We start from the raw sequence: 25,857 nt of genomic DNA, 5'->3' as shown, positions 1-25,857 counted from the left end.
GACCGGCCCAATAATGCGATTTGATCCACTGCGATTCGATATTTGCATACCAATTAGGGAGCTTTGGTTAATGGCCCCGTAATAACTGTAATTACTGCCACCAGCCATACCGTACCATGTCATACCATATAATCATAAAGTTTGATTCCCCCTTGAACTTTGTTGGCTGGTCTGCGATGTGATATGCAGAGAGTGAGAGAGCGAACTGGTTGGGTTTTGGTGACATTCCAAGTGGGTCCATAAATCAAAGCTCGAATAGTTTTCGGACCTATCTCAAAGGTTTAGCAGCTTTTCCCTTCTATACTTCGCATTCCTCTCTGGCACTGACCGTTTCCCATCATATCATCATCATCGTGATCCCGTGAGAGTTTTGTGGCGATGATCTCACAAAGATCATTCGGAAACGACTATTATATTGCCGTCACTGATGTCGTTTTGCATTTGCGAATTTCACAAATCAACTTGTTCACGTTATATTGTTTTTATTGTTTATTAGCCACAATTGATTTTTTAGACAATACGCGAGACAGACACACTCCCCTACTCTACCCATCCAATTAAAATCAAAAGAATTCCGTGATGAGGCAACAGCAAAAAAAAGCGAGGAATTTTATATATAATAAACGGCGAACATTTCAGGGAGATTTTGATGAGCAGCCCATGCAATCCCCATGCCCAATGATGAAGATCGCCCCGGGGCAAACAATACTAATAATTGTTTATAATTCTTATTTTATTTATATACGCCATTTGTTTATTTATATACATTTTCGTAGTGATGTCACAAGGCGGTGCAAGTGCCAGCCAGAAACAAGTTGTTGGCCGTGTGGCGTGGCGTATCATTCACAATCTTGTTAAGAGCGATGTGCCAGCTGGATGGTGGAGGGATGGCGGGGTGGAGGGGTGGAGGGGTAGGGCCAACAGCTGTCCCACGTCTGACTCTCATGACAAAGCCAATGGCGTGCGACCAACCGACCTTCCATGATGGATTCGTTTTTTTTTTTGACGACTCTGAGGCGTGTGATTCTGCTCTGCGAAAGTGGAAGGAAGCTGCTGATATTTTTGTAAAATATTGTGTAAATTATTTTCCCCCAATTAAGAGCAATGTACCTGATCAAGAGATAGGCAGATTATCAGTCGGAAGAGTGTCTTTGAAGTTGTTTCTAGTTAGCGATTAGCGACATCTACAATATCACAATTTTGTTCTTTCAGTTCCACTTTATTTATACAATTTTCCACTATAGCTTGACTAAAACATAATTCATAGTCGATATTCACATAAAATAATCAAATCTTAATTATTTAGGCACCAGAGAACAACGACAACAAACTGACAGTCGCCTTGCGACATCAATAGTATTACGAATTTAATTAAACTACTAAACTTAGAACAAAATATTTGGTGATTTAGCTTTCAACTTGAAATGTTTTTTGTTTCGGTTTTCCATTTGTGTTTTCCATTTGGCTTGCAACAAAAACGAACACGAATTTGAAAGAACATTCAATGATAACTTGGCTTGGCTGATTGCCCAGTTTGCCCCTGCCCGCGGCAGGTCCGGACTGGAAGGTGCTCTCTACCGAGCACCGATCTATAACTGCCGGTCTCCCATAACCCGATATTGCTCCGATCGGTTTGCTAAGTGCCATATCCCGCAGTGGCTTTGGGGCGTTGTCTACGAGTTGGCATACCAAGTGCTGCGATTGCTGGCCGTCTCCTCGTCCGGCTTGGGCATTATCCATATGTTGCCGATGCCGCTGTCGGTGCTGAAGCGGTTGGAGTCGCGGTAGAGCGAGAAGCTGGGCGGCTTCCGATGCAGGTGATCGTTCTCGCGGCCGTATAGCTCATGCAGCTTCTGGCGCTCCTCGTTGGCGTAGTTGTTGATCATGTCCCGTATGAGGTCCAGCCAGTGCGAGATCTGGGCCGGATCCGCGGTGAATTCGCACTCCTGCTGCTTGCGGCGCTCGTAATAGAGCGTGAACGACTTGGTCTTGGCCGAGATGCCAATGTGCTCGCAGGGATAGCGACCGTGGAAGAGCAGCTGCTTGCCCTTGATCTCCGTGTAGATGATGCACTTGTCGAATATGAAGACCTTGGCCCGGTAGCTGCGCTTCTGTTTGCAATCGAAGATCTGGAACTCGTTCACCTTGCGAAACTTGCCCTGGTAGAAGACATTGAACTGCAATCAAAGAGCGGCAATTAGATATGATTGGATGGGGCCAGCGGAACGGGAGAGCACGATCCTCACCTCGTGGCAGCCCACAATATCGTTAATGATCTCCGACTCGTTTGTGGTGGTCAGCAGGGTGCGCAGTCGCTTCTCCAGGCGACAGCAGGACTCAATGAGCGGCTTCATCACAATGTCGCGGTTCTTGAAGAAGGTCTAAAAGAGGGATTCAACGATATATCTAGTTCACGGAGTGACGCGACGAATTCCACTCACATTGATGAACTGCGTCAAGAGGAGGGGATAGCGGGCCATACGCTGGATGGGCTGCACCAGGAAGCTATTGATGCCCAGCTTATCGTCGCGTTCCAGGCGTATGTTCTGCAGAAGCAAAGAACGGGGGGATCCGATAATTGGGTAAGACGAACTCACTCCGAAAGTAATGGTCAACTTACGGTGAAATAGTTTTTGTAGAGATCACAGAGTTTCAATGAATTCTGCTTGTTCATGGTGAAGATGACGTACCCATAGAAGCAGTTTTGCTAAACAAAATACAGGAATACGTTAGAGAGTTCGGTGATTGAGAGATCTGTGGCCAAAACCTACATCCAGTAGCTGCAGGAATTCGTCGAACAACCGCTTCAGATCACGTTTGTTGCGCTGCAGCATCGGTAAGAACTCATCGCGATGGAACTCCGCAATCTGTTCGATATTGCCGAACAGATCGTACTTCTTGCCACGGAGACCCTGCGGCAGATCTTTGCGCTGAAAGATGTTGCCATAGTTCTCGATGCCCGTGTACAGATTGTTCACATAAGCCTCCTCCGTCTTGACCAGCTCCTCCAGAATGGGATGCACGCACTTGTCGCTCTTATCCCGCAGCTCGATTTCCACTTCCTCCTCCCTGAAAGACATGAATGAAAGCTATATAAAGAACAGATCGCGGGAGAGGCTCGCGATCAATACTCACTCGTCCTTGGGCTGATAGAGCGAGTGAAATTTGCCAACGAGATGCTGATTTGTTGTCCCAATGATTTCAGTCTTTCGTCTCGGCGTGGAGCGATAGTTTCTGTGGAGAATTGTGTGTCTTGAGTGCTCGTTATCTACCATGTACATATGTTTATCAGCCAAAAACAACAACGGCAGAGTGTGGTAGCTACGCAGATAAACCCCCCAAAGCTTCTATGTGAGTCACCGGCAGAGGGACTACTGATAAGCGCCCCGTGGCCACCCACCCTTATGCAACTGAAGAAGCGAATGATAGTACGCGAACATATTTACATGAGGCATGACTCAGACTGGGATCTAGTCGGACTTATAAATATGCCGCAGGATCGTCTTTTTAGAGTCAAAGATTTCCAGAGCGCTTTCGAATGCCTGCCAAATGGCCGTAACGCAGTACAGCATGAAGTCCAGCTGCATGATGAGGAACCAGGAGAGCATGATGAGCATGAACATGGCCAGGGCAGTCACTATGAAGCCCGTCAGCTAGAACACATGAAAAACTTTCGAAAGCTGGCAAATAGTCTCAAGGCGACTGTTTCGATGGTAAGTACTGACCCCCTCCGCACAGCTCTCCATCACCGGCATCGAGATTGAGGACCCCCTTTGCCATTGATAAAACGAATCACTTGTCAATCTCTTCGGTGTGGGTTCCATATCCTCTGTGGACGTAGAATCGGCCATAGTCACATTGCTCTTCTGAGAAGTTCTCACAAGCGAATTTCTCTGACTGTTTGGCAGCTCCTTCTCGCTCCTTCTCCGCTCGTACACATCTTTCTTTAAAAGCACCTCATTCGCGTTCTCGTCCTCGTCGTCCGCGTCCTCGTCCGCGTCCTCGTCCGCGTCCTCGTCCGCGTCCACGTCCGCGTCCTCGTCGGCGTTGGGATAGGTGGTTTTCGCCAAGGGTACTGACTCATCCGCCTTCCCCTTCAGCTCCTCTTCTTGCTTTTTGTGCTTTCTTCTCGATGGGAATGGATCGTCCCTGGTCCCCGTTGCCATGGACACGTTCCTCCTCAACGTCTGTTGATCCTGGTCTACTTTCTGCACCTCCTCTACCGTTATCGAAGTCTCTTTTCCATCCTCCGTCACATGCTGCCCCTCGGTGGGGTCGGGTTCGCTTCGTGCCGGCTCCTGTGGCGCCTCCTCCTTCTTTGGACCATTCATGTTCTAGGTGCAGCTGCTTTGGGCCAACCGATTCCCAAAGATACATTTTACAAATTTTGACACATTTCCCAAAAGTAAATACCCTCTGGAATGACTTCTCGGCCACAGCAAGCTGCTAGGCCAGTTGGCAGCACCCCTTTTGCGGGCATTTCCAGCTAGCGGCAAACCGGTTAGCGAAAAGTGCTCCAAAACTTAATTAACACTTTGCCAATTAAGCCTCGTCGGCGATGCACGAATGCATTGAATGCCTGCGGTTATATGGCTAAACTCGCATAATTGGATTCTGACACCAAAAAGGAAGCTCAACGACCGCGAAATCTACTTAATCAACACTGTGGAAGGCTGCCCTGCCCAGATGGCCCTCAGTGTCTGGCAGGGCCAAGGAAACATAGAAAACTCTCTCTGGTGCAACCATCTCTGCCCCCCGCAGTTCTGTTTATCACTCACCTTGGAAAGTCCTGATCATTGCGCATTTGCAGCGGCAATGTGTGGCTCGCCGCTGGTTGATCGACGCTGATCGATCGCTGCACCTGCTGGCTGCTCGACTCATCTTCGGGATCTACGGCATGGCTGGGCAAGACCTCGGAGGCGCTCTCGGCGAGTACGTACTCCCTGGTTGCATGTGGATCCGTTTCAAAGTCCGATATCTGGTCCACTTCGTCCTCGGAGCGCACCTCGCTAATGCTGCTATTCGTGGTGCCGGGAGTGCTGGGTATGGAGCTGCTCCGACTGCCGGCCAGACCAGGAAGGCGGATGCGTCGCGGTGGTGTGGCCGGGGGCGTCCTATGCTCCCCCGCATGGTCCTCGAATGACGGACGGCGGCGATTCTCGAGCAACTTCAGGCTATGTCTCTCCTGGCGCAGGTATCCAATGGTCGTCTTCAGCGTCTCGAAGCGCTGCACCTTTTGCCGGACATCGAGCCACGCGGGATCTGGCGTTGTGGGTGTCATGGGTGTCTGGGGCGCGCTCTCGCCCTCCACCTCTACCTCGGGCTCGCGCAATTTGAGCAGAGAGCGACGCTGGAACGCACTCTCCGTATCGGAGTTGACCGAGTAGGAGAGCTGGAATGAGCTGGAGCTGCTGCTCACGGCACTGTCGCGTTGTCTGGCACCGTCGGCGTCCATGTTGGTACTGGGGTGGCGCTCCTGCTCCGCCGCCTGCTGGCTGATGCGGCGACGAGAGTTGCGCTTGTTGAAGTTTCGGTTGCTGAGATTGCGCTCGCGACGGAACGGCAGCGGACTGAGATCGGGGTCGGCCATTTTTGGTTTCTTTCGGTGCCTGGTTGGTGCGGGAGAGGGCGCGGGCGCGGCAGTGGGTCTCTGATAAGACTTATCGTAATTGCTTTATTTCTTTATGTCCGTACGTACTCTCTTAACTTGTTACTCTCTTAGCTGGAATTATCACAATTTAATAGCCTTGGGGGGTTTTTTTTTGGTGAGTGAATTTGAATTCGCCCGCTACTCTCCAGCGGAATTCAGCATTTATTACGGGCTATTTACTTTTGTTTTTTGTCATCGTTTCCACCGCAACGACAGTGTATATATTTTTTTTATCTTATTTTGGCTTTTTTCTTGTTTTTTTTTCGAGCTGAAATACGTATTCGTATCTCTCCTGTGTGTCTGTTTCGCGATTTTGCCTTTGCCTTTGCTTTTGATTCTTATTTCGTTGCTTTATTGCGCTGCAAAAGGGAAATGAAATTCGTAATTAAAGCCATTTATCGCTCAATTATTTTAAATAAATAACAAATTTGAGTCTAGAGAAGAACTCGCAATTAGACATGTACATGTACTTGGGGGGAAACTGAACAGTCACTCGAGGGCTGTACGTGAGCGCATCAAGAATGAGAAGGGAAGGGATTAACGAGGCGTTAAGCAGACGATCGACACTTCGCTGACTTATCGATTAGTGTTGCACAACGTGTAAATTATCCTGTGCATTCAAACGTAAAAAATATCATTCGTCATTCTGAAGGAAGGGGAACTTCTGGTACCAGTCTCAAAGCAAATCATTTCAGACCTATGACTATCATTTCTTTCCCACAAGGCATTCAGGAAGCGTATACACCGTATGATTATACAAAAAACTGTACAAAAAAGAGCTGTCCCGCTGAATCCAAACGATAATCGCCTTTAAGCATGTGCATATGTATAGATTTGCTAAAAGTTTAACTATAAGATACAAGCGATTTACTTATATCTATATTTATATGACAAATGACGTCAAGTTGTCGGAGGTTCGTGGCAGAGACGGACAGACAGATCGGCAGAGCGACAGTGGGAAAGAGAAAGACAGGTAGACCGCTATATGCATACTCGTAGTCTCGTAGTCACACATTCTGTTGGCTGGTAGTTAATTATGTGTGACGCTGACTTTGTTGCTTTATTGCCATGGAATGGCAAAAACAAGTACAAAGCGACTGAAACCGCAATTGAGGCACGACAAAAAGCAAATGAAGAGCGAACGGGCTGATACGAGCGTATAGGAGGAAGTACGGCGTTCCCTTCCCTTCCACAAAAGAAAGTCACTAAAATGCCATCTTTCAATTCCGGAATCGACTCGGATTTGAATGGGCTCCACATTGGCCCTTTTCTCCCCATCAATGTTGCCTGGGAATTGTCAGTTCTACCCACCTATTCCCATTCCATTCGTACAACTCGCAGTGAATAGACAGACTAGTTGTACAGTAGTTTTTCTCGATATTTTTGAACAAAAATTTTTGTATCGAGTAAATAATTTTCTGTATGTCATAATGGAGGACAAAAAGATAGAAAACATTTTCGCCTTGCTCAAAGCTCTAGGCAGGCCTGGCTCCTGTAACAAAATTACCCTCACCTTCGCCAATAACGAGAACCTGACAATCAACCAATTACCCCAAGTGCGTAGCCTCATCGACCTTCGCCCTGGCTTGACCCAGTTCGTCACCGAACTGCCTAAAAGATCCTGCTCTGATGATGATAAATTAAAATGAGGTATTCACGCCACCCAATCACACTCTTGAACTTGAGTTCTCTTCCGCTACTAGCCGGACCTTTCGGCTTCCACCCTTTTGGGACAAACAAAATTATTGCACTTTATTGTAATCGTGTCCAGCATTAAATATAACATTCAGCCGTGATTGAGGCCCACACTCATACATATATGTATATCATTTATGACCCATTTTGATAAACAGATAGTGACAGTCGGCCCATCAGTGTCCTATCGCTCCTTGCCAACAATCTAATCGGAGGGCAAATAGTTATCTAGAGGTTATACCATGGCGATCTCTCGTTTAATTGAACCGCTTCCAGGTGCCAGAGTGGTGCCAGAGAGTGTGTTCTCTTCAGGTAATACAACTTCCACCTGTTGCCCAATGGCCGAGACTATTCTTATCTTCACTGACTCACTCTAAAGGTCTCTACTTTATAGAACTGGATACGTAGTTTGATAGGACTAGGTCAAAGTCGGACTAGGTTAAAGAGTTATTTCCCATTCATAATCGGTTAATTTTTTTCTTTATGCAGTCGAGGGGATTTTTCAACACTTATTTATAGATCTCTTAACTGGTTATAGCCGCCTAATTGGGCATTTAGTGTCGTCGCATGCAAGTTCCATTGTGTTCTGAGTCTGACTACCCAGCGCCCGCAACTGATTGGAAAGGTGTATAGGATTGCTGATTATTTGGGCAACTGGAATAAACTGGTAGGTAGCTTGAGGCTTAGCACTTATCAATGTACCCGATTTGAAGAACATTTCTACAGTTAATTGACTATATAATGATTTATTGAACAAAGGTTTATTGGATTGCTTTGAGTGCAAGGTGGTCGAGTAGCCTTTTCTCTATACGTCTGCGCACCTCTACCTCTATCTCGTTTTGCCTAATCTCTGAATACTCGTAAGTTTTAGAACTATTTCCAGGAATATCCGGTGCACTTCTTGATAATCGTAAATGGTGGGATATCTAAATGATTCTTATCAATTGAAAAGATATGGAAATGTAGAGTACGAGTAAAGAAACCTTGAATGGAGCTGCAATTTAATGATGGGCTTTCGCCCACCATTACTCGTACATTTCTCTCTGCCAACCAAACGACCAGAGCAAATGTTCTCCAGGTGTTTTTTTGTGCGATCACTGCTGTTTAGTCAGCCGATAACAATGATACAAATAATGAACAAAAAGCAAACACGGTACTAGCTAAAAGTGGGAAAAACTCGCCACTGATACGGAATGGCACGGGAGAATATACATACAGAGAAAAAAACAAATAAACGTATCTCAAATTATATACTCGTATGTATGTACTCGTACAAGTTTTGTAGAAATATGCGAAACAAATGGGTAATATCGAAAAATGGAGAGCTCTTCCACTATAATTTGTATACCAGTTTGATTTTCATATTTTGCACATTTCATAATTTGTGGGCACGTGTTAATGAGACAGTTTTTGTAAGCGCGTGTATGGCTCCCGTATTTCGATAGCGTTGTTCGAGTCTCAGATCCGCATTTTCGTATTCGCATTCAATCGTTTTTGACACTTACATGATGAGGGGCTCCAAGCGGTTATGGTCGGTTTATGGCGTGTATGTATGGGGAGCTATCGGATACTTTGTGTTAGTTTAAGGTCACGGGTTCGGCGAAGCAGACGCGGCGTATACGCAATATTTACAATGGTGCTGCTCTGACACGCTCGACTGGTAACAGTTCTTGACGCGGTTGACAGACAGAGACAGAGACGGCGACGATCTCTGACGCAGCGATAAACGATGAACGGTAAACGCAAAAAAGACAAACGACAAACGACAGACAGGGGAACGTTCGCTCACCTGTGCATTTGATTTCGCACTGTGGAGTGGCCGCGTCGCCGACATTCGCAGTGCAGCAGAGCAGTGTGTGCGAGCGGCGGCACTGACTCTCTTTTGATCGGCGTCGGCTGCTCTCTCTGCCAGTTGGCACGGTCTCGCTCCCCCACTCTCTCTCTTTCTGTCTGTATCTCTCTCTGTTTAACTGTTTGCTTTTGCGAGTTAGTTATAATAATTTGTATGGCTCGCTTTTTATTATTTAGATTGCGATTGCAGCCCAGACTCTGTGCTCTCTCGCTCCCTCTCGTGGGGCCTAGCGGTCTTTCCGTTCATTCTGTGTCGCATTTTCCACAGCAAACTATTGTGATAAAATGTGAGTTTGTTCCACTGCCTGGCCCGACTGCAGCACGCTTTTCTGTTGTTGCTGCATTTGTGCAATGTCAGTGCTGTGGAGGCGGCACAAATTCCAAATTAGTCTAGGCCAAGCAGCTCTACAAAGTCCCCGCAGGGCCGCAGGGCCGCAGGGGATTGGAAAGAAGGGATTTGCGCCTGTGGAGACATCTCCTATAGCCCGTTGTTGCAATTATTTCACAGGAAAATTATGAATCAAACCCTGACAACTCCCAATGATAGTTTCAGGCAGATACCTTTACACCTGAGATGGTCTAGATTCCATCAAAATGGAATCAGACAGGAAGAGCTATCTCCTGATAACGAAAGAGTATATAACTTTATAGAATCGACCCGGAAACGTTTTCACTGCGTTGTAAAATACAAGGCATACCAATAAAATAATTCACGATCAAAGAGAACATATGCTTGGCCGTTAAGTTTCGCCAACTTTCTTCTTAATTTCTCACTCGACTGTGCGCTCGCACCTCTTGCAACGTGTTTGAAATTTCTGCCTTATCGGAAATGATTGTCGTATCTTATCGGGCCGGGTTTTCACGCTGCTCTCAGGTTCCCCAATCGAAAACGCCAACACACGGCGCAGTACACAGTCTCAGTCGCACTAAAGTCGCACCAATTGGCCATTTGTCATGGAGTTTGGCTCGATTTGAGCCCTGTCTACGCTTTCTGGGGGGTTCTTTGTTGGTCTTTTGGTTCAGTTTTCAGAGACTACTATTTTCTGCTTATCTTTGCACATTTTCGAACGTACTTCAACGAAAAGTTCACAAATAAAAGTCAGTCCGCCCCGACACTGCCTTGGTTGGGGGAGTCCCACGCGATTGCACACACTTAAATATTTTCGGGTAGAACTCAAAGTACAACCCAAATATACATAAATATGTATGAGAGAGACACCTAGGAGATTATTTTGGCCATATATAATAAATATGAGCTGGTAGTCAAATACTGTTAACCCTCTACCAAATGGCATTCCTTGTGTATTGATCATTTAATATTAGGTGATGGTTTTACTGGTGATCTTTTTTATGGATAATCATTTTTGGATCAACAAAACGTTCTAAATTCTGGCCAAAAATTCTACACCATTTTTCGTTTGGATTATATTATGATAAAAAAGTTAGTGTACCTTGCTGCAGTAGGTAGAACAGTTGGTACTGCCATAGGAACGGTATCCGCTTGCATTGCTCAGTAATTTAATCCACTTGATATAATCGATATAATTTAAGCAGGTTGAGCATCAGCTCCCTTAGAAGCCGTTAAAACCGCGGACATGCGTGAGTTGGATTGCTGCTCCTCCCACATTGGCGCCCGGAAAGTGCTCAAGATCTTACGGCACAATTGAATCCATTCGGTCGCCTTTTTTTATGAAAACGGTCATGGCTGGCGTATCACCCACACGTTGACAGCGAACAAGAACCTGCTACTTGGCGGCCCAGTGGCGCTCCATGATGTCATAGTTGGAACTTACTTTCCTACATTACATGTTTCAGACATTTCAGCTTGTGTCAGGGTGAAAATTTGAATAATCAATACTAAAGTCAATATTTTCGAATATGAATACTCGATCTAATGTTATCGATCTCATCTCATCTCTGTAGGCGCGAAGTTCAAATGTGCACCTAATTTTGCTTTCTGTGCTAATTGTAGACAGATCTGTGAGGGCCATGTGGCTTCCATGTCTTCCTGTGCACCGAAAAATATCCTTGATCTTTGGAAAAGGACTCCAACATCCTTAGCCATACACATTTAGTTTGCTGGGCTGTTTTCGGGCTAAACAATTTTAATTTGCAAAGCAGGAAACTTTGACTCATTTGCAGGGCGCCCTTACGGTTCTATTTCTTCCTCCCACAGCAGCACACAGACCAGATCGGCTAACAAGAATCGAACCAGAAGCCTCCCACATAATCAGGCGCCTGAGAGCCACTCGAATTTCACCGCCTTACGGTCGCCGTCGTAGGAAAACCAACATTCGATTCGCGACAATCAGTGACTGGCTGTAGCACCCAGCAACTAGTAACCAACACCCCACGCTGGCGTTTCGAATTTCCTGATGGATCAGATTGCTTCGATTTCTCATTAAATGTTTATATTAATAAAAAGCTGGCGCAGCTTTCCTACTGTGGAAACTTCTGCAACAATAAGTGTGGGGGATCGCATGTGCGTGAGTGTGGGACATCCTGTTGAACTTGCTTGTTGTCCTAGAGTTTGGTTTGATCCAAAATCCCAGCATATAAAAAACCTCAAGAGCAAGATACAGAATGGAAGGAACCAAACTATGTGAACTTCTTCCTATACTAAACCTATACTAAACATTTTCATTGAAATACAAATAGGGAATCTATTTTTAACTAATATTCATAATTGGCTCATAATAGAAGCCCACAAAGTGATTCGTTTTTTTAGACAGTCAGCTAAAGCTGGGTCCCGAAAAGACCCCCAAAACGGAAGAAAGAGAGCAGATAGCCTACGTGCGAGGAGAAAGATGTGGATCACATTTGTACTTTATTATTTCTCAAAAGCTGTGCTCTATGTGTTTATTGTTTAATTTTCGTTGTTTAAACTATTGTTTAAACCGTAACCTAAGCAAACTTCATCCACTAAAAGCCCAAATCAATATTTGCCTCCTTTTTCGGCTACTATTCATAATTGGTTCATAATTGAAGGCCAACAAAAAGTTAAGATGGTCCAAGAAACACAGCTTACATAAGAAGAAAGAGCCCAGAACAGAAGAGCGAAAGAATGGAGAGAGAACAATATAAGTGAACTTTTGAGAGTCGCCTGAATTGAATGCCAAATCGGGGGCTGTCTTCCCAGCTGTATAATCTAGAAAAACAAGAGGACGGTAGATACAATGCTAAACTGAACAACTAGTTAATATGCTAACTAATTCCGCAAGAACATTGCATTTCTACGCCCTCGCAAAGTTTCACGCGGAGGAGATTTTGTACTCTCCCAAGCTCTTTCTCTCGTCCACGCCCTTACACACTATTACTATTACCTGCAAGAACGCTCTCTCTCTCTCTCTCTCTCTGTCTCTTCTGAACCGGCCGGCTTACACACACACGAACACCTGAAATAAGCCTCTCTCCACACAGACCCATAGCAGGCGAAAGAATGAGCGAACACCAAAACAGGCGACAGAATGATCGGATCCCAAAGCTGGAACAGTGGAAGAGAGCGCAAAGCGGACGCCAAAGCTTGCGACAGAATGCTCGCCCCTACGGTGGGGAGAGAGAGCGACAAAAAGAAGCAGAGAGGCGTGTATATAAAAGCAGCGCTGCCACCCACTGGCCCTCAGTTGCGTGCAATCGTTGCAGTTGATCGATCGGTTCAGTGTCTTGGCATCCCAGTGAGAGAGGGAGATAGCGAGCGTGTGAGAGCGAGAGCGAGAGCGAGAGAGCAAGAGCAAGTCCGCAACCGAACCCCAGCCCAATTTCCAAATAGCCAGCCAGCCCCAGAACGGCAGACCAGTGCCAGAAGTTTTTGACTGCATCTTGAGGTAAGGATTCCAAAGAGTGTGTTGGCCCAGGAGGTCAGTTTTCGGGCACTCCGAATGCGCGAAGTGATGTAATTTACGCACAATCGAAAAAGGTTTACCCTTGCCAAAAATTGGAAAACATTTTCCGAACTCCGCCGAATCGGAAATCGGAAAGTCGAAACGTGTTCGTGTTGGATCGGTTCTAAAAATAGGATATGCCATCGCGTATATTCTTTTTGGCTCCGATTGATTGATTTGTGGGTCAATCGATTCGAAGTCGAATCAGTTTTGAACTCGTTTCGCACCCTCACAGTCCTCGCCGGCCACTCGACTCGAATCATTCGCAAGCAAATATGTGAAGGACAACGACGTGTGTGGACCGACAGATCGACTAGAGCCAGAACCCTCTTCGAACTGCATAATAAAGCATATTATAGAATCGAAACGACCGAGTGTTGTCCCCCGTCGACTGTGGAGTGCGTGAACGAATTTCGAAGCGTGAGGTACTCGAATCGGAGCAATCTGAACCATAGTGAACCCCAGATCCCATTCTATTCCACTCGATTCATTCAATCAACATCTGGCTTATCGGAGTGCACCCTTATATAACCCCAAATTGATACCTTGCCGAGCCAAAAAAAAAAGCAGAACTCTAAACAATATTTCCGAAATACTTAAACAGATAATTGAATGTGACGACCATCCGTTATCGCCAATCTATGCATACTATATATGTATACGTTTTGGGGTCCCAGACTTGTACATGCCAGTGATAAGGTGCTCTCTAATCTCTAATCGGTCTCCCAATGAATTGTCCATCTGGACAGCCGGATTTCAGTTAGCACGTGACGTATTTCGTTTAGGTTTTCAGGTCCTTGACCCATTAAGTTCCGAAAGATGGCGTTTCCCATGAATTGGATAATCCCTGAATCAATTTCTTGTCCACTCTCTTTTCATTTTGTGACCTTTTCCCACGAATTGCGTCGATTTTGTTGCCAAAGTGACAGATGAAAGAGCCAAAATAGATCAGAAAATCGAAATTTAATTAAATCATGACACCGAAACACTTTCATCTGCTTTCTACCCTCCCCCTGATAGACGGCGACTAAATTAAATTCAATTAGAGCCGCCATGGCAACAAGTGTGAAAGAGCCAGCGAGACAGACCAGACTGACGGATCAAGCGAGAGGGGGACGGACGCAGATAACGCCGAAAAGTCAATTCGATTGTTGCAATTTGAGACACAGAGAATCGAAAATTGCAGCGGAAGAGGGCGGCCAATCGGGCATTCATTACTGAGAGGGGCGCACGGTAGGGGGCAGGAAACTTGGTGACTGACTGGGCGCCCTGCCAAAATCTGCCAACGAAGCATGGCAAAGGCAGAGAGATCTGGTACTTTTTGGGGGACTTTAAACCGAATCAATCGAAAACTGGTTTACGTTCCACATGGCATCCACAGGAGGAACCCTCAGGCCATTCTATCCCATCCCATCCTCAAGACTGCCCACGTTTGATTATTTATTTATCCGACACATGAACAAAAAAACTGTCGACTAAAATATAAAAAGGGGCGTCTTCCTCTTCCGAAGCCAGCAACGTTCTTCCAGCAGCGCCAACGCCCCAAAAGATTTTGAGCTTGCCTCAACAATTTGTGGCGTGAGGAGCATCGGGCTGGGGTGCCAGTCTCTTTGATGTGCGTGGGTGTGTTGGTGCCTGCCATGTCTGTGGGACAATCAATGCATTTCCGCTCGCTCGTCTATAGGGAAATACTTGATACACATATATATCTGTCTATACTCGTATTCTTTTTGCCGTATTATGGTAATTATATTTTCTGACAATTGTTGCCATGAGCGAGCTTTCTTGATTTATTGCAGTGGTCTTGAGAAAGAGCCATATATAGAGGAGGCAAGTACCCAGCTTACGTTCCTCAAAAACAGACCATAAGAATTTTATTTAAAAAAAATACTCGCAGTAGTAAAGTTACCCCCAGGTAGGGGTATTTACCCAGCGCAAAATCTTATTCTGCTCATATTCTTTATCTGTCTAAACAGCATCGTATAACTTTACAATCACTTGCTTCCCTTATCACTCACGCATTTCTGACCCACTTCAACGTCAGCAGCAGCACAAACATTTATCAGGTAGTATTCCCCTTATCTACCGATTAGGATTCTCCACAAACACATTTGTGAGAAAAACAAAGTTGCAGATAGTAGAAATTTCAATTCAAAAATATTTCACAATATAGTGAAACTGAAGTGGGATCATTTGTTGTTTTGTTGCAGGAAATTGCATTGAGTTAGCGCAGAAATGGCCGACGAAGCACAAGCACCACCTGCTGAGGGCGCCCCACCAGCTGAGGCCGCCCCACCAGCTGAAGGCGAGGCCCCACCAGCTGCCGAAGGCGATGCCCCACCACCGGCCGAGGGCGAGGCGGCACCAGCCGAACCCGCTGAGCCCATCAAGCACAGCTATACTCTGTTCTACTTCAATGTGAAGGCCCTTGCAGAACCACTCCGCTATCTGTTCGCCTATGGCGCCATGGAGTACGAGGATGTGCGCGTCACCCGCGACGAGTGGCCAGCCCTGAAGCCGAGTAAGTATTTGATGGTTTGAAAGGAGTGATCCTTAATCTTAACTACTCTAATCCGCTATGCTCTATTCCCAGCTATGCCCATGGGCCAGATGCCCGTGCTGGAGGTGGATGGAAAGCGTGTGCACCAGAGCATCTCGATGGCCCGCTTTTTGGCCAAGACCGTTGGCTTGTGCGGCGCCACTCCGTGGGAGGATCTGCAGATCGACATTGTTGTTGACACCATCAACGACTTCCGTCTAAGTAGCGAGCAATGTGTGCCCCAGTTTCATGTTCAGTGTCCTTGATTAACTCTTGAATTTTTAATGTATAGAAATTGCAGTCGTCTCGTACGAGCCGGAGGACGAGATCAAGGAGAAGAAGCTGGTTACGCTGAATGCCGAGGTCATTCCATTCTATCTGGAGAAGTTGGAGCAGACCGTCAAGGACAACGACGGCCACTTGGCCTTGGCCAAGGTTCGTAGCAATTCGAAGTACATGTCCATATATCCCATTTGATATGGTGTCCATTGTTTAGTTGACTTGGGCCGATGTCTACTTTGCCGGCATCACCGACTACATGAACTACATGGTGAAGCGCGACCTGCTGGAGCCGTATCCGGCTCTGCGTGGCGTGGTCGATGCCATCAATGCCTTGGAGCCTATCAAGGCCTGGATTGAGAAGCGTCCCGTCACCGAGGTCTAAGCGGCCCAACCCAACGAAGTTCGGAGGAAGGAAAAACATTGCACAACAACACACCATACACACACTTTTGCACACATTTTGTTCCTTTTGGCTTGGGATCTAATGGGATCCGCGGAGCTGGCGGTACTTCACACGGGGTTACGTTCGAGACTATAGATTCGTTGACCCGTAGTTCTTTTAGCACATGGCACTACGGATAATTCGTATTTGCTTAATTTTTTCTGTTATAATTCTCTTTGCATGTCGCTATATCTATATCTAATTGGATCCGCTCTCGGATCGACTTTCGTTCGCTTAACCATAATGAAAATGATAATATTTATTGCACAGTCTATAATATTTTTGCCTACTTCTAGTACACACTCTATGCGCATCCATACAAACGCCTACTCTAAGTCTATTTCTAAAATCTATATCGTGAATTAATCTTTTAGACTTATTCTATTCTATTGTATTCTATAAAACCGCGAAGAGCTCAAGGCCAATTGAAAAATATTTAACCAACTACAGCGAAAGCTGAGCAATTACAATTGCACGTCGATTGTTACATTCACTTTAACATTTTGGTTTGCTACACACATCACACTTTTAGTCAGCCCCCAGGAATTTTCTTCGTCTTGATCCTGTAAAGATCCCTCTATGAAATCGTTAAAAGACTCAAACAAATAGAACCGGATACTCTCAAAATTATTTATCAAGTCCAACAATTTGAAAAGATTAGATCGTAAAAAGACACCCAACTGCCACAATTTTTTTTTACACACCGAATGCACACGCACTCTTGCAATTTTGTAATTGTAATATTAAATATTTTCACCAAACACCTAAATAAACAAAACACCAAAAAAAAAGGAATGAGCACTTTGAAAGCACGAGATCTCGTTTTATTCCATTGTGAAGGAGTGTCTTTTGTGGGAATTTCATTTGCAATGGCCTAATAAATAAACAAAGAAAAGGTCTATCATATAAAGGAACTCGATTTCCATTACACAAAGTGCATAACAAGCGGCTAAAAAATATATTTCAAGTAAACCTACATACTACATAAATGCATAATTGGTTAGTGGGTTACAAGAGTTTCAAAGGATAGGATATACAGGTATCACTCGTGCGTCCAGTGGGGTGCACGCTTCTCTATGAAGCTAGCGATGCCTTCCTGGCAGTCGCTCAATTGCAGGTTCTCTTCCATTTTCTGGCCAGCAGCCGGATAGGCCTCGTTCAAGGGCATGGCCAGCTGCTTGTAGTAGAACTCTTTACCGAGGCTAATGACGGCTCGGCTTTTCGCATTGATGGCACAGGTTATCTCATCGATCTCTCGGTCCAGATCCTCCGCCTGGACCACCCTGGACACCATGCCGGAAATGAACGCCTCTTCTCCGGTAACGGGCAAGCCAGTCATCAGCATGTACGCAGACTTGGGACGCGACATCACACGGGCAATGGCCACACCAGGAGTCGAGCAGAAGACGCCCACGCCAGCTCTGCAAAGATTACAATGCAATGATTACATGGACGTTGAATAGCTTAATCGCTTACCCCGGCGTGGAGAATTTGCTGGTCTTGGAGCAGACTACAATGTCGCACGAGACTGCAAGCTGACAGCCAGCTGCAGCCGCATAACCATTCACCTTGCCTATCACCGGCACCGGAAGCAGCTGTATGTCTCGTATGATGTCGGTGAGCTTCTGGAAGACACTCCTCTGAATATCCGGATTGCCGTGCAGTTCCTTGAGATTGTGGCCAGCGGACCAGATTTTGCCATTTGCCGAGAGCACGACACAGCGCAGTTTTACATCATCCTTGTCCTTTACTAGGGCATTCTGTAGGGCACACATCATGTCCATCGAGAGGGAGTTCAATGTGCGAGGATAATTTAGTGTTATCTCTCGCACTCCGTTCGCTTCCTTGACCAGAACCAGCTCTGGAGCTTGGCTTTGGCTGCTGACAAGACGAAAGACCTGTCCATATGCACCTGTTGCATATCTGACGGTTTTAATTTGTAATTTACGAAACATTTGGATTTGACTTCAGTTGCCAAACAGCTGACCGCTATACATATACTTTTCGTCAGGTGGCACTGTTGATAATTACGTCTCTGTGTAGTTCCCATGTAGCAAGTGGATATGCTCAAGTACCTCGCGGGCTTGGCGAGCTGGAAACAATAACTGTTCAGTTAAAAAAAGAAAACTGTTTTGTTTTAAAAATACATATATTAATTTATTACCTGTTTCTCTTCTACTTCGCTCCAAACGTAAACATTAAAGCCTATTTCGCGAGCGAACAAAATAAGGCAAGAACAAAGTAAAACACAGACGTTAAAAGTTTGAATTTGTGTAGCAAGCAAGTATCAACTATGCAGTTAAATGAGACGGTATATTTTGGTATTTATTTGAATCGGGTAGAATCTGTATTAACCGGTTCACAACACTGGGTCCCATTGCATACGCACATACCCTGGGGGAAATGGATGTTATATAATTGAGAATATGTTTGTCATCCCAGGTAAAAACAATTTATTTTCAATATATTTTAATATTATTCAATATAATTCAATATTATTCAATATTTCAACGATATTTTAAAGCTTATTGTCTTCTTGCACAGACCAAGAATAGGTATCAGGATCGAGATCATATGCATGAATATGTTTTAAAAATGTCAATTTGAGAAAAGGTCTCTAAAAGTTAGAAGGTCTCTAGGGTATACAAAGGCCTATACTACGGCTTACACGCAATATAGCGACTCTTTTTTTGTTGAACTGTTTCATTTAAACCTTTTTTACAACAAATACACTAAAAGCAAGGATTAAAAACTATCCAATCTTGTAGAAAATTTATTCATCAATGGGATAAAACTATGTGGGCATTGCTGAGAGATTTAGTTAGTCAGCATTATTCAACGGAATATCAAAATTGAGCAATTTCCCTTTTCGTTTGTTTTGATTGACCTATTTCGCTAGTTGTTTTTCGTTTGACTTCTTTCGCTAAAACCTCTTTTTACGCAAAATGCAATAAAAGCAAGTATTAAGAATAAACCAGTTAAATAGAAAATTGATTCATCAATCGTATAAAATTATGTGGGCATGGCTAAATGTTCTATATAGCTAGTAATATTCGACGGATTATCAAAAACGAGGAATATGTATAACAGAACTTGACTTCGTCAGTATATTTACGGTATATTTTTAAAACGAGACGGTATATTTTTGAGGGTCTTATCCATAAGCGGCGGTCACACTGCACTGCTAGCGTGTGTTGCTTCTTTGGTTGAAAAATATAATTAAAAATTTATTCTAACTACTGGGATATTCTACAACACGAGGTGAGTTAGGGTCCAGCTTAGCGGCTAGGTTTTTAGCCGGAAGAAGTGTTTTCACTAAAATATTCATCCGAATTCGGGAAAAAAATGCGGCTTGAAAGAGCGCGTCATGTTCTGAAATCGAGTGAAATGCGTTAGAATGTAGTCGAATTTGCAGTGGTTTGAAAAATCTAATAATATTCCAAGTTAGTAACTAATTTTCTTTAATACATTTTCCCAGCGCTAGACCCAAGCAGCACCAAACACCAACACCAGCACATACACTCAGTATCGCGCGGCAGCGGTGGCGGCATCAAAAATAAAATACCGAAGAAACACAAAAAAAGAAAAAAATTTGCAAGGTGTGTGTGTGAGTGTTTGTGTGACGTCGAGGACCGTGTCTTGCCTTGGTGCGTGCGCTCTAGTAGGGACTCACACAGAACACCGACGCCTGTGCGAGTATTAGTGTATCCTTTGGCATTTCTGAGAGCTTGGTTGGAGTGACACGAGCGCGAGCTGAGCGAAAAGTGTACGCTTCTACCAAAAATAATAAACAAGTTCAGCGTAAAGCGGCGTGAAACCCCAGCAGGAAACCCCAATAGCCAAGCCGCACTCTGCAATGGAGAAGAGAATAGAGTTGGAGCGGCGAGCACGGAAGGCGAACCAGGTGAGTTGTTTAGTTATATGCTTGCAGCCGAAAACCGCGCAAAAATCCTTTACATTTTGTGATTACACAAAAATTTTCATTCAAATTCCCTTTTCCGTGTCCGTCTCTGTGATTGTGTTTGTCCTATGTGTATGTGTGTAAGGCAGCAGTGCAGCAGCAGCGGGGCAGTTACAGCAACTACGCCATCATGTAAATCTAGTTTCAATTTGTGTCGATGTCGCCCGACTCGACGCCATATAAAAAAGATTGCTGGAAGAAGAAGCAGCAGCAGAAGCGACATCCATCGTCAACAACGAGCAGGCGAACGAAAAAATTGATCGCCATAAGCAAATTCTACACACATGAGATTGTCGTGTGGTGTGTGTACGTACGTATGTAGGTACTTATGTATGTGATGCCGGACAGTGTTGCCATGTGCGCGCAATTTTGCGCCTTTGCTTTTGTTCAAAACTGCACCTTTCCTTTACAATTACCAATTATTTCGTGTAATAGGAAAACCTAGAGAGCATGTGTGCATGTGTGTCTACATCTACTATATGTTTATGTGTATATGTATATGTATGTATGCAAATCAGTGCCGCCGATCGTGTGTGCACCTGAAGTTCGGTAGTCTAGACAGCTGGCAATGCTGCTACTGCTGCTTGTTGTTGCTCTGTCTGTGGCTTTTCGTGTTGTTGCTATTGTTCTGCCGGCCTTCAATTGTGACAAACACTTCAACAGGAGAGTGTGTTTGTGTGTGTGTACGTGTGCTGCATGTTGTAATTTCAGGTTATTTGATACCAAAATGTATCTATAACAACATTATAGCGCGCATCATCCATACGCAAGTATCAACCACGCACACACACGTACACAAATACGCACAAAAGACACACAATCCCGACATACATAAGTACATGCACACGCCAAGAAACGTATGCACAAAATAATCGACACATCTAGCATTGGACATGGATGGCAGGGAGGCATACACATATTGACTGCGCAGTCATAATACTTTTATGCTCGACGCCGCCTCCACCTTCTCTTGTCCACTTTACAAATCCGGCTGTCGCCGCTCTCTATTCCTTGTTTACACCTGCATACCGCATAGCTTTCTCTCGCTCGGGCCATCAGCACAAGAAAGACAAAGTCTGGTCTGTCCGTTTGACTTTTTGCTGCTCATTAATAAACATGCGCTCTGGCAAGCCTACTCAATAAGTGGACAGCCCTCCCACAACCACCCACACTGCAGCCCAGTGGCTACCACCACGAACATCATGAAAAAAAGCAGCAGCGACGCATACGCACACACATGCAATCTGAAGCAAAATTAAGGTTTGAAGCGAGGGAGGGGGAGATGTCATTTAGGTACATAACTGCTTCGCCGGCAGAAGGAAAGAGATAGACCTCTGTGTTGTTGTTGCAAGCGATACTTGTGTAATCTAAATTGAACGGATCAGCCTCAAATACTCTCACATATGCAGATGTAATGCGTATTCTTTGCTTATCAATCAGAGCCATAGGGCAGGAATAACTAAACGCTTACAGAGGCGCAACAACTACATACTACGTCACTGTCAAACATGTTGTGGCTGCTATTGCCTTCTCGTACCCCAGCCTCCCCTACATTTAAATCCATTTGTTTGTCATGATATCAGCATTTTGTTTGCTCTTTGCGCATTCTGCTTGGCGGCGTGTACGCTCGCACTCACACACTCGCACGTACAGACATACACACACACACACGCATGCAAGATATGTTACATAAACGCGCGTTGCCACTTTTCTGCCTCTGGGTTGTGGCCCTGATGCGCAATTTGTGGCAAAATGTTTCACGCAGCACTCCCAAATTTTTACCAAATCTTTTGGCAGTAACGCCATTTAGTGCATTATGCTAATGACGGCAGATTTACATTAAAAAAAAAAACTGCGTTTGATCGATTTTTGCGTATGTATTGCTCTTCATTTTTTTTTCTTCCTGCGTTTGCACACGTTCACACAGACATGGCGGCGCTACTGAAATGTAGAGGTGCCGCTGGTTGATTATCGATATACTCTCTATCGATACTAGGGTTGCAATTCATTCGAATCGATGAAAATGAAAATTTGGATGTTTCTCTCGAGGAAACGTCAAAACAAGTTTTGAAAAAATCTATTTCGAATTTTCGAATCCAACCATATTTTTTTGTATTATGCTTATTTCGTTAGCCAATGAGCGATTCAGGATTTAAATAGTCGTGTAATCTATGTATATTGCACTATCGATAGACAAATATGAAATTCGTTTCTTTCTAACTGTTATTTGTACCTTTTTTTCCGGGACCGACCACAGATCCAAGAGCTGAACCTGGATAACTGCCGTAGTACAAGCATTGTTGGCCTTACAGATGAGTACACCGCCTTAGAATCACTGAGTTTGATCAACGTGGGCCTCACCACACTGAAAGGTTTCCCCAAATTGCCCAATCTGAAGAAGCTGGAGCTGTCCGACAATAGGATTTCGAGCGGCCTCAACTATCTGACCACCAGCCCCAAACTTCAGTATCTGAATTTGTCTGGGAATAAAATAAAGGACCTAGAAACACTGAAGCCCTTGGAGGAGTTCAAAAGTCTAGCTGTACTGGATCTGTTTAATAACGATGCCACTCAAGTGGATAACTATCGTGAGAAGATATTCAAGATGTTGCCATCGTTAAACTTTCTGGATGGGTTAGTATCGGATTGGCCCGTCTCCTTTTTGCAAAGATATTTAATTAACCAACTTCAATACTTTAATTCCAGTTTTGATTGTAATGACGAGGAGGCGCAGTCGGAGGGAGACGACGATGAAGAGGTCAACGGGAACGATTCTGAGGAAGAAGGTGTGTATATAGCTATGTAGATAAAGAAGTGGGGAGATTACAGACCTATCATCAAGATTTGTCATATATATTTGTTTGCATTGTCCGACTTCAGTTAGTTATCGCTAAATTATTATGATACAAAATGGTGCTTAGTCTCGAAATCGGTTCTTCCATCTGTATTCACAAAACGCATCTCAACCTCAGCTTCTGTCGCCTTTCAGATAAGCGCAATGCATTCTGTTTGAATGGGTTAGAAATCGATTTAGACGAGCTCGAGGAGCTGGAGCAGCGCGTAAAGGCGAAAAAGAGTTTGCAGGAAAAACCCCCTGCGCCCTCAGAGGACACTGAAGTAGACGAATTAGATGAATATTTAAAAGAATTGCAGCTGAGAGAATCGAAAGCAGCAACAGACCGACAATCTGTGATAGAGGCAGACCCTGCAACAATTCAACGACCAAATAGAAACCCAAACATAAATTTCGCAATCCTACTCTATTGGTTTTTAGCAATTTTAAATCTGGCCAATGCAACATATTGTAAGCATTGTCTCCCTATATTTATTTTCAATTACAATTCTCCTTGTATTGCTTATTGTATTGCAGTTTCCGGGGATGATGACGAAGAGGATGGAGACAGCGATGACAGTGATGAGGATGGCGACAATGGCGAGGTCTCCCTGTCGGAGGTGTATAATGATGATTTAGAGGAGGACAATTCCGACTGGGAGGAGGGGGAGGGTGGAGGCGACGACGATGAGGAGGACTCTGATATTGATGACGCCGATGGTGAAGCAAATGAGTCGAGCGCTTCACTGAATGCCTCCAAGAAGGAACCCGAGAAGACGGGTGAGTGAATTGCTGCAAAGCCTTTAGCACCAAACTGGTTCTTTATCCTTAAATTCTGAATTTTACAGATGAGTCGCAAGCCAGGGGCAAAAAGAGAAAGCACGATGGCTAAGCTCTTGATCTATCGCTGTATCGTCTTTGTACGTTTTAAATTTAAATATACACCGACACTGACATATACACACGGCAACACACATCATGTTTTGATAGAAAAAAGATGACTAAAAACCATTAGGAACCCACATTTGTTTCTTTAAAATGTAAGCTAACAAGATCGAAAACAGACACAGAAGAATAAGAAAATGGAGAACGTACTAATCAAAACAAAAAAACAAAACAAAATAAGAAATATGTTTAAGCGAACACTAAGAAGTGAGGAAAAGAAACCAACAAACACACACACATTACATTACTATAGCCTCATCCGAAGCCAGGATCCAACTCCAATTAAGTAAAATTTGTCAATATGGAAAATTGCTTGAAAAAGTTGTAAAATTGCTTAGCATTAAGTTACAAAATCTATAACTATGAACTATGTACAATTTGTCGGATCGAGTCGATCCTCTCCCATCTAGCGTTTCAACAAACAACACAAAACAAAGCCAATTGCTTGTAATATCAGAAAAAAAATTACGTTCTTTTTTTAAACTTTAAACTTTTTCAATGTTTTGCGGTCTACACAATTACTGCTAAGAACTTTTAACTAACTCTTAAGTCATTCCTTCTTTGAATGTAGATAAGTTAAGCGAAATCTACTTTCCCCTCCCGATTCGCGGGTAAACGAACGCAAGTCCGGCCCACAGTTTACAGCATTTTCATTGTTATCCATCTCTCTAGCCTTACCTTACCCTCTATATGTATCCATTATTATATATCTCTCTATTCACTTCACCCCCGCCACACATACTGTTAAGTAAAACGAAATGTTTTTCATTGATTGAGGCACATCAAACTACATAAACGCATGTGTTTTAGGACGGAATTTTCTTTTAATAAACAAGTACGAGTATGCAACAATTACAATTAACGAAGGGCCCACATTTATTTAGCCATAATCCATTCGAAATGTACATACATTTCTCAGATGTGTTTTGTACAATCCCCCGCCCCCATTGAAATTGAAATACATAAACTAAAGAATTTTAATCCGCATTTTTTTTATTTCGATTGTTAGTGGTTTAATTACTAACCATACAGAATATACTCTTAGGTGTGCCAGTTCATACACAGAACGTGAGCCCATTGGGACAAGATTCCTGCTTCGCGAGGCTGTGGCCTTTGGCATGGACCTTTGGGTCCGGCCACTGCGTCCCACGCTGTTTTCTTCTTTCCCGTCCGCTTGCCGTCGGTACAAGGGATGTGCTCTTGGTTGGACTGTGCAGCCACTGGTTGTCCTGCTGCGGGTCATAGCCATTTTCGATTCACGCCCACGGGAAATAATGTCAGCAACCCATGTCCCATTCGTACGCCGCCGAATCAAACGCTGCGATTCAGCTTCGAGACGCGTAAGTTAATCAGTATACATAATTGTGGATAATATTAAAATATATCTTCCTTCACAGAGAACTTACGAGTATGTACCATACGCTTTGCCACAAATCGAGCCGTATTCGATTTCCCCCTACCAGATGGAGTCCTATCCAATCATTACCGAGGCGTATTCGAGACAGACCGAGGCCCATACCAGCAGGACAGAAGCGCACCTCTTGCAAGATCAGAACCCAACAAGCCATCGTCATCCTTCGATCTGGCCATCGATAACAAGGACTTTGAATATGGAAACCAAGGGAGGGGGTAGATAGATATAGTTGTTTTTAGGTTTAAGGATATACGTATATATATATTTAGATAGTATATGCAAATGTTTTCCACTTATGTATTTATTTCTTTATACTAAGCTAAGTTTCGATGAATAAAACTATTAAAAAATCATCCTTGTATGG

The 25,857-nt window shown here is 44.3% G+C and overlaps 6 protein-coding genes and 1 long non-coding RNA gene across 12 annotated transcripts; 3 read left to right on the top strand and 4 right to left on the bottom strand.

Moving 5' to 3' along the window:
• Window positions 1-1,198: 1,198 nt before the first annotated feature.
• Window positions 1,199-9,169, bottom strand: LOC4805389 (triple functional domain protein). 3 transcript variants are annotated; one of them, XM_001361761.5, is made up of 8 exons: window positions 8,851-9,169; window positions 4,779-6,009; window positions 3,136-3,234; window positions 2,772-3,069; window positions 2,621-2,707; window positions 2,442-2,546; window positions 2,247-2,381; window positions 1,199-2,177 (listed from the first exon to the last, which is right to left on the bottom strand). In XM_001361761.5, the coding sequence occupies exons 2-8, from the start codon at window positions 5,588-5,590 to the stop codon at window positions 1,674-1,676; spliced, it is 2,040 nt and encodes a 679-aa protein (XP_001361798.4). In that variant the 5' UTR covers window positions 5,591-6,009; window positions 8,851-9,169; the 3' UTR covers window positions 1,199-1,673. The 3 variants fall into 3 exon arrangements, with proteins under 3 accessions (XP_001361798.4, XP_033233991.1, XP_033233992.1); XM_033378100.1 differs by having other exon boundaries at window positions 9,135-9,155; XM_033378101.1 differs by lacking the exons at window positions 4,779-6,009; window positions 8,851-9,169 and adding an exon at window positions 3,447-3,602.
• Window positions 3,534-4,446, bottom strand: LOC26532170 (glutamic acid-rich protein-like). The gene is made up of 2 exons (XM_015185128.2): window positions 3,726-4,446; window positions 3,534-3,670 (listed from the first exon to the last, which is right to left on the bottom strand). Exons 1-2 carry the CDS (start codon window positions 4,329-4,331, stop codon window positions 3,650-3,652), a joined length of 627 nt encoding a protein of 208 aa, XP_015040614.2. The 5' UTR covers window positions 4,332-4,446; the 3' UTR covers window positions 3,534-3,649.
• A 3,661-nt stretch (window positions 9,170-12,830) lies between the features above and the next one.
• Window positions 12,831-17,131, top strand: GstS1 (Glutathione S transferase S1). 2 transcript variants are annotated; one of them, XM_015185127.2, is made up of 5 exons: window positions 12,831-13,020; window positions 15,288-15,598; window positions 15,671-15,838; window positions 15,909-16,051; window positions 16,113-17,131. In XM_015185127.2, exons 2-5 carry the CDS (start codon window positions 15,313-15,315, stop codon window positions 16,278-16,280), a joined length of 765 nt encoding a protein of 254 aa, XP_015040613.1. In that variant the 5' UTR covers window positions 12,831-13,020; window positions 15,288-15,312; the 3' UTR covers window positions 16,281-17,131. The 2 variants fall into 2 exon arrangements, with proteins under 2 accessions (XP_015040613.1, XP_001361797.1); XM_001361760.4 differs by lacking the exon at window positions 12,831-13,020 and adding an exon at window positions 13,344-13,502.
• A 16-nt stretch (window positions 17,132-17,147) lies between these two features.
• LOC4805387 (enoyl-CoA hydratase domain-containing protein 3, mitochondrial) lies at window positions 17,148-18,346 on the bottom strand. The gene is made up of 2 exons (XM_001361759.5): window positions 17,817-18,346; window positions 17,148-17,761 (listed from the first exon to the last, which is right to left on the bottom strand). The coding sequence occupies exons 1-2, from the start codon at window positions 18,293-18,295 to the stop codon at window positions 17,383-17,385; spliced, it is 858 nt and encodes a 285-aa protein (XP_001361796.4). The 5' UTR covers window positions 18,296-18,346; the 3' UTR covers window positions 17,148-17,382.
• Window positions 18,347-19,490: 1,144 nt separating this feature from the next.
• Window positions 19,491-24,891, top strand: Mapmodulin (acidic leucine-rich nuclear phosphoprotein 32 mapmodulin). 2 transcript variants are annotated; one of them, XM_004444440.3, is made up of 7 exons: window positions 19,491-19,601; window positions 19,819-20,244; window positions 22,559-22,935; window positions 23,008-23,087; window positions 23,291-23,605; window positions 23,672-23,914; window positions 23,983-24,891. In XM_004444440.3, the coding sequence occupies exons 2-7, from the start codon at window positions 20,197-20,199 to the stop codon at window positions 24,024-24,026; spliced, it is 1,107 nt and encodes a 368-aa protein (XP_004444497.2). In that variant the 5' UTR covers window positions 19,491-19,601; window positions 19,819-20,196; the 3' UTR covers window positions 24,027-24,891. The 2 variants fall into 2 exon arrangements, with proteins under 2 accessions (XP_004444497.2, XP_001361795.2); XM_001361758.5 differs by lacking the exon at window positions 23,291-23,605.
• LOC117183495 (uncharacterized) lies at window positions 19,531-22,362 on the bottom strand. Its single transcript, XR_004468585.1, has 2 exons — window positions 22,084-22,362; window positions 19,531-19,712 (listed from the first exon to the last, which is right to left on the bottom strand). It is a non-coding gene; the product is annotated as an uncharacterized lncRNA (long non-coding RNA).
• A 168-nt stretch (window positions 24,892-25,059) lies between the features above and the next one.
• LOC26533467 (uncharacterized) lies at window positions 25,060-25,798 on the top strand. 2 transcript variants are annotated; one of them, XM_015185124.2, is made up of 3 exons: window positions 25,060-25,419; window positions 25,477-25,487; window positions 25,543-25,798. In XM_015185124.2, exons 1-3 carry the CDS (start codon window positions 25,272-25,274, stop codon window positions 25,714-25,716), a joined length of 333 nt encoding a protein of 110 aa, XP_015040610.2. In that variant the 5' UTR covers window positions 25,060-25,271; the 3' UTR covers window positions 25,717-25,798. The 2 variants fall into 2 exon arrangements, with proteins under 2 accessions (XP_015040610.2, XP_033233218.1); XM_033377327.1 differs by having other exon boundaries at window positions 25,477-25,795.
• Window positions 25,799-25,857: the final 59 nt, after the last annotated feature.

Source organism: Drosophila pseudoobscura, chromosome 3 (assembly GCF_009870125.1).
Source record: "Drosophila pseudoobscura strain MV-25-SWS-2005 chromosome 3, UCI_Dpse_MV25, whole genome shotgun sequence".
Lineage (NCBI taxonomy): Eukaryota > Metazoa > Arthropoda > Insecta > Diptera > Drosophilidae > Drosophila > Drosophila pseudoobscura.
The sequence above is the reverse complement of the archived record's forward strand: the minus strand, read 5'-3'. Positions and strand labels throughout refer to the sequence as shown.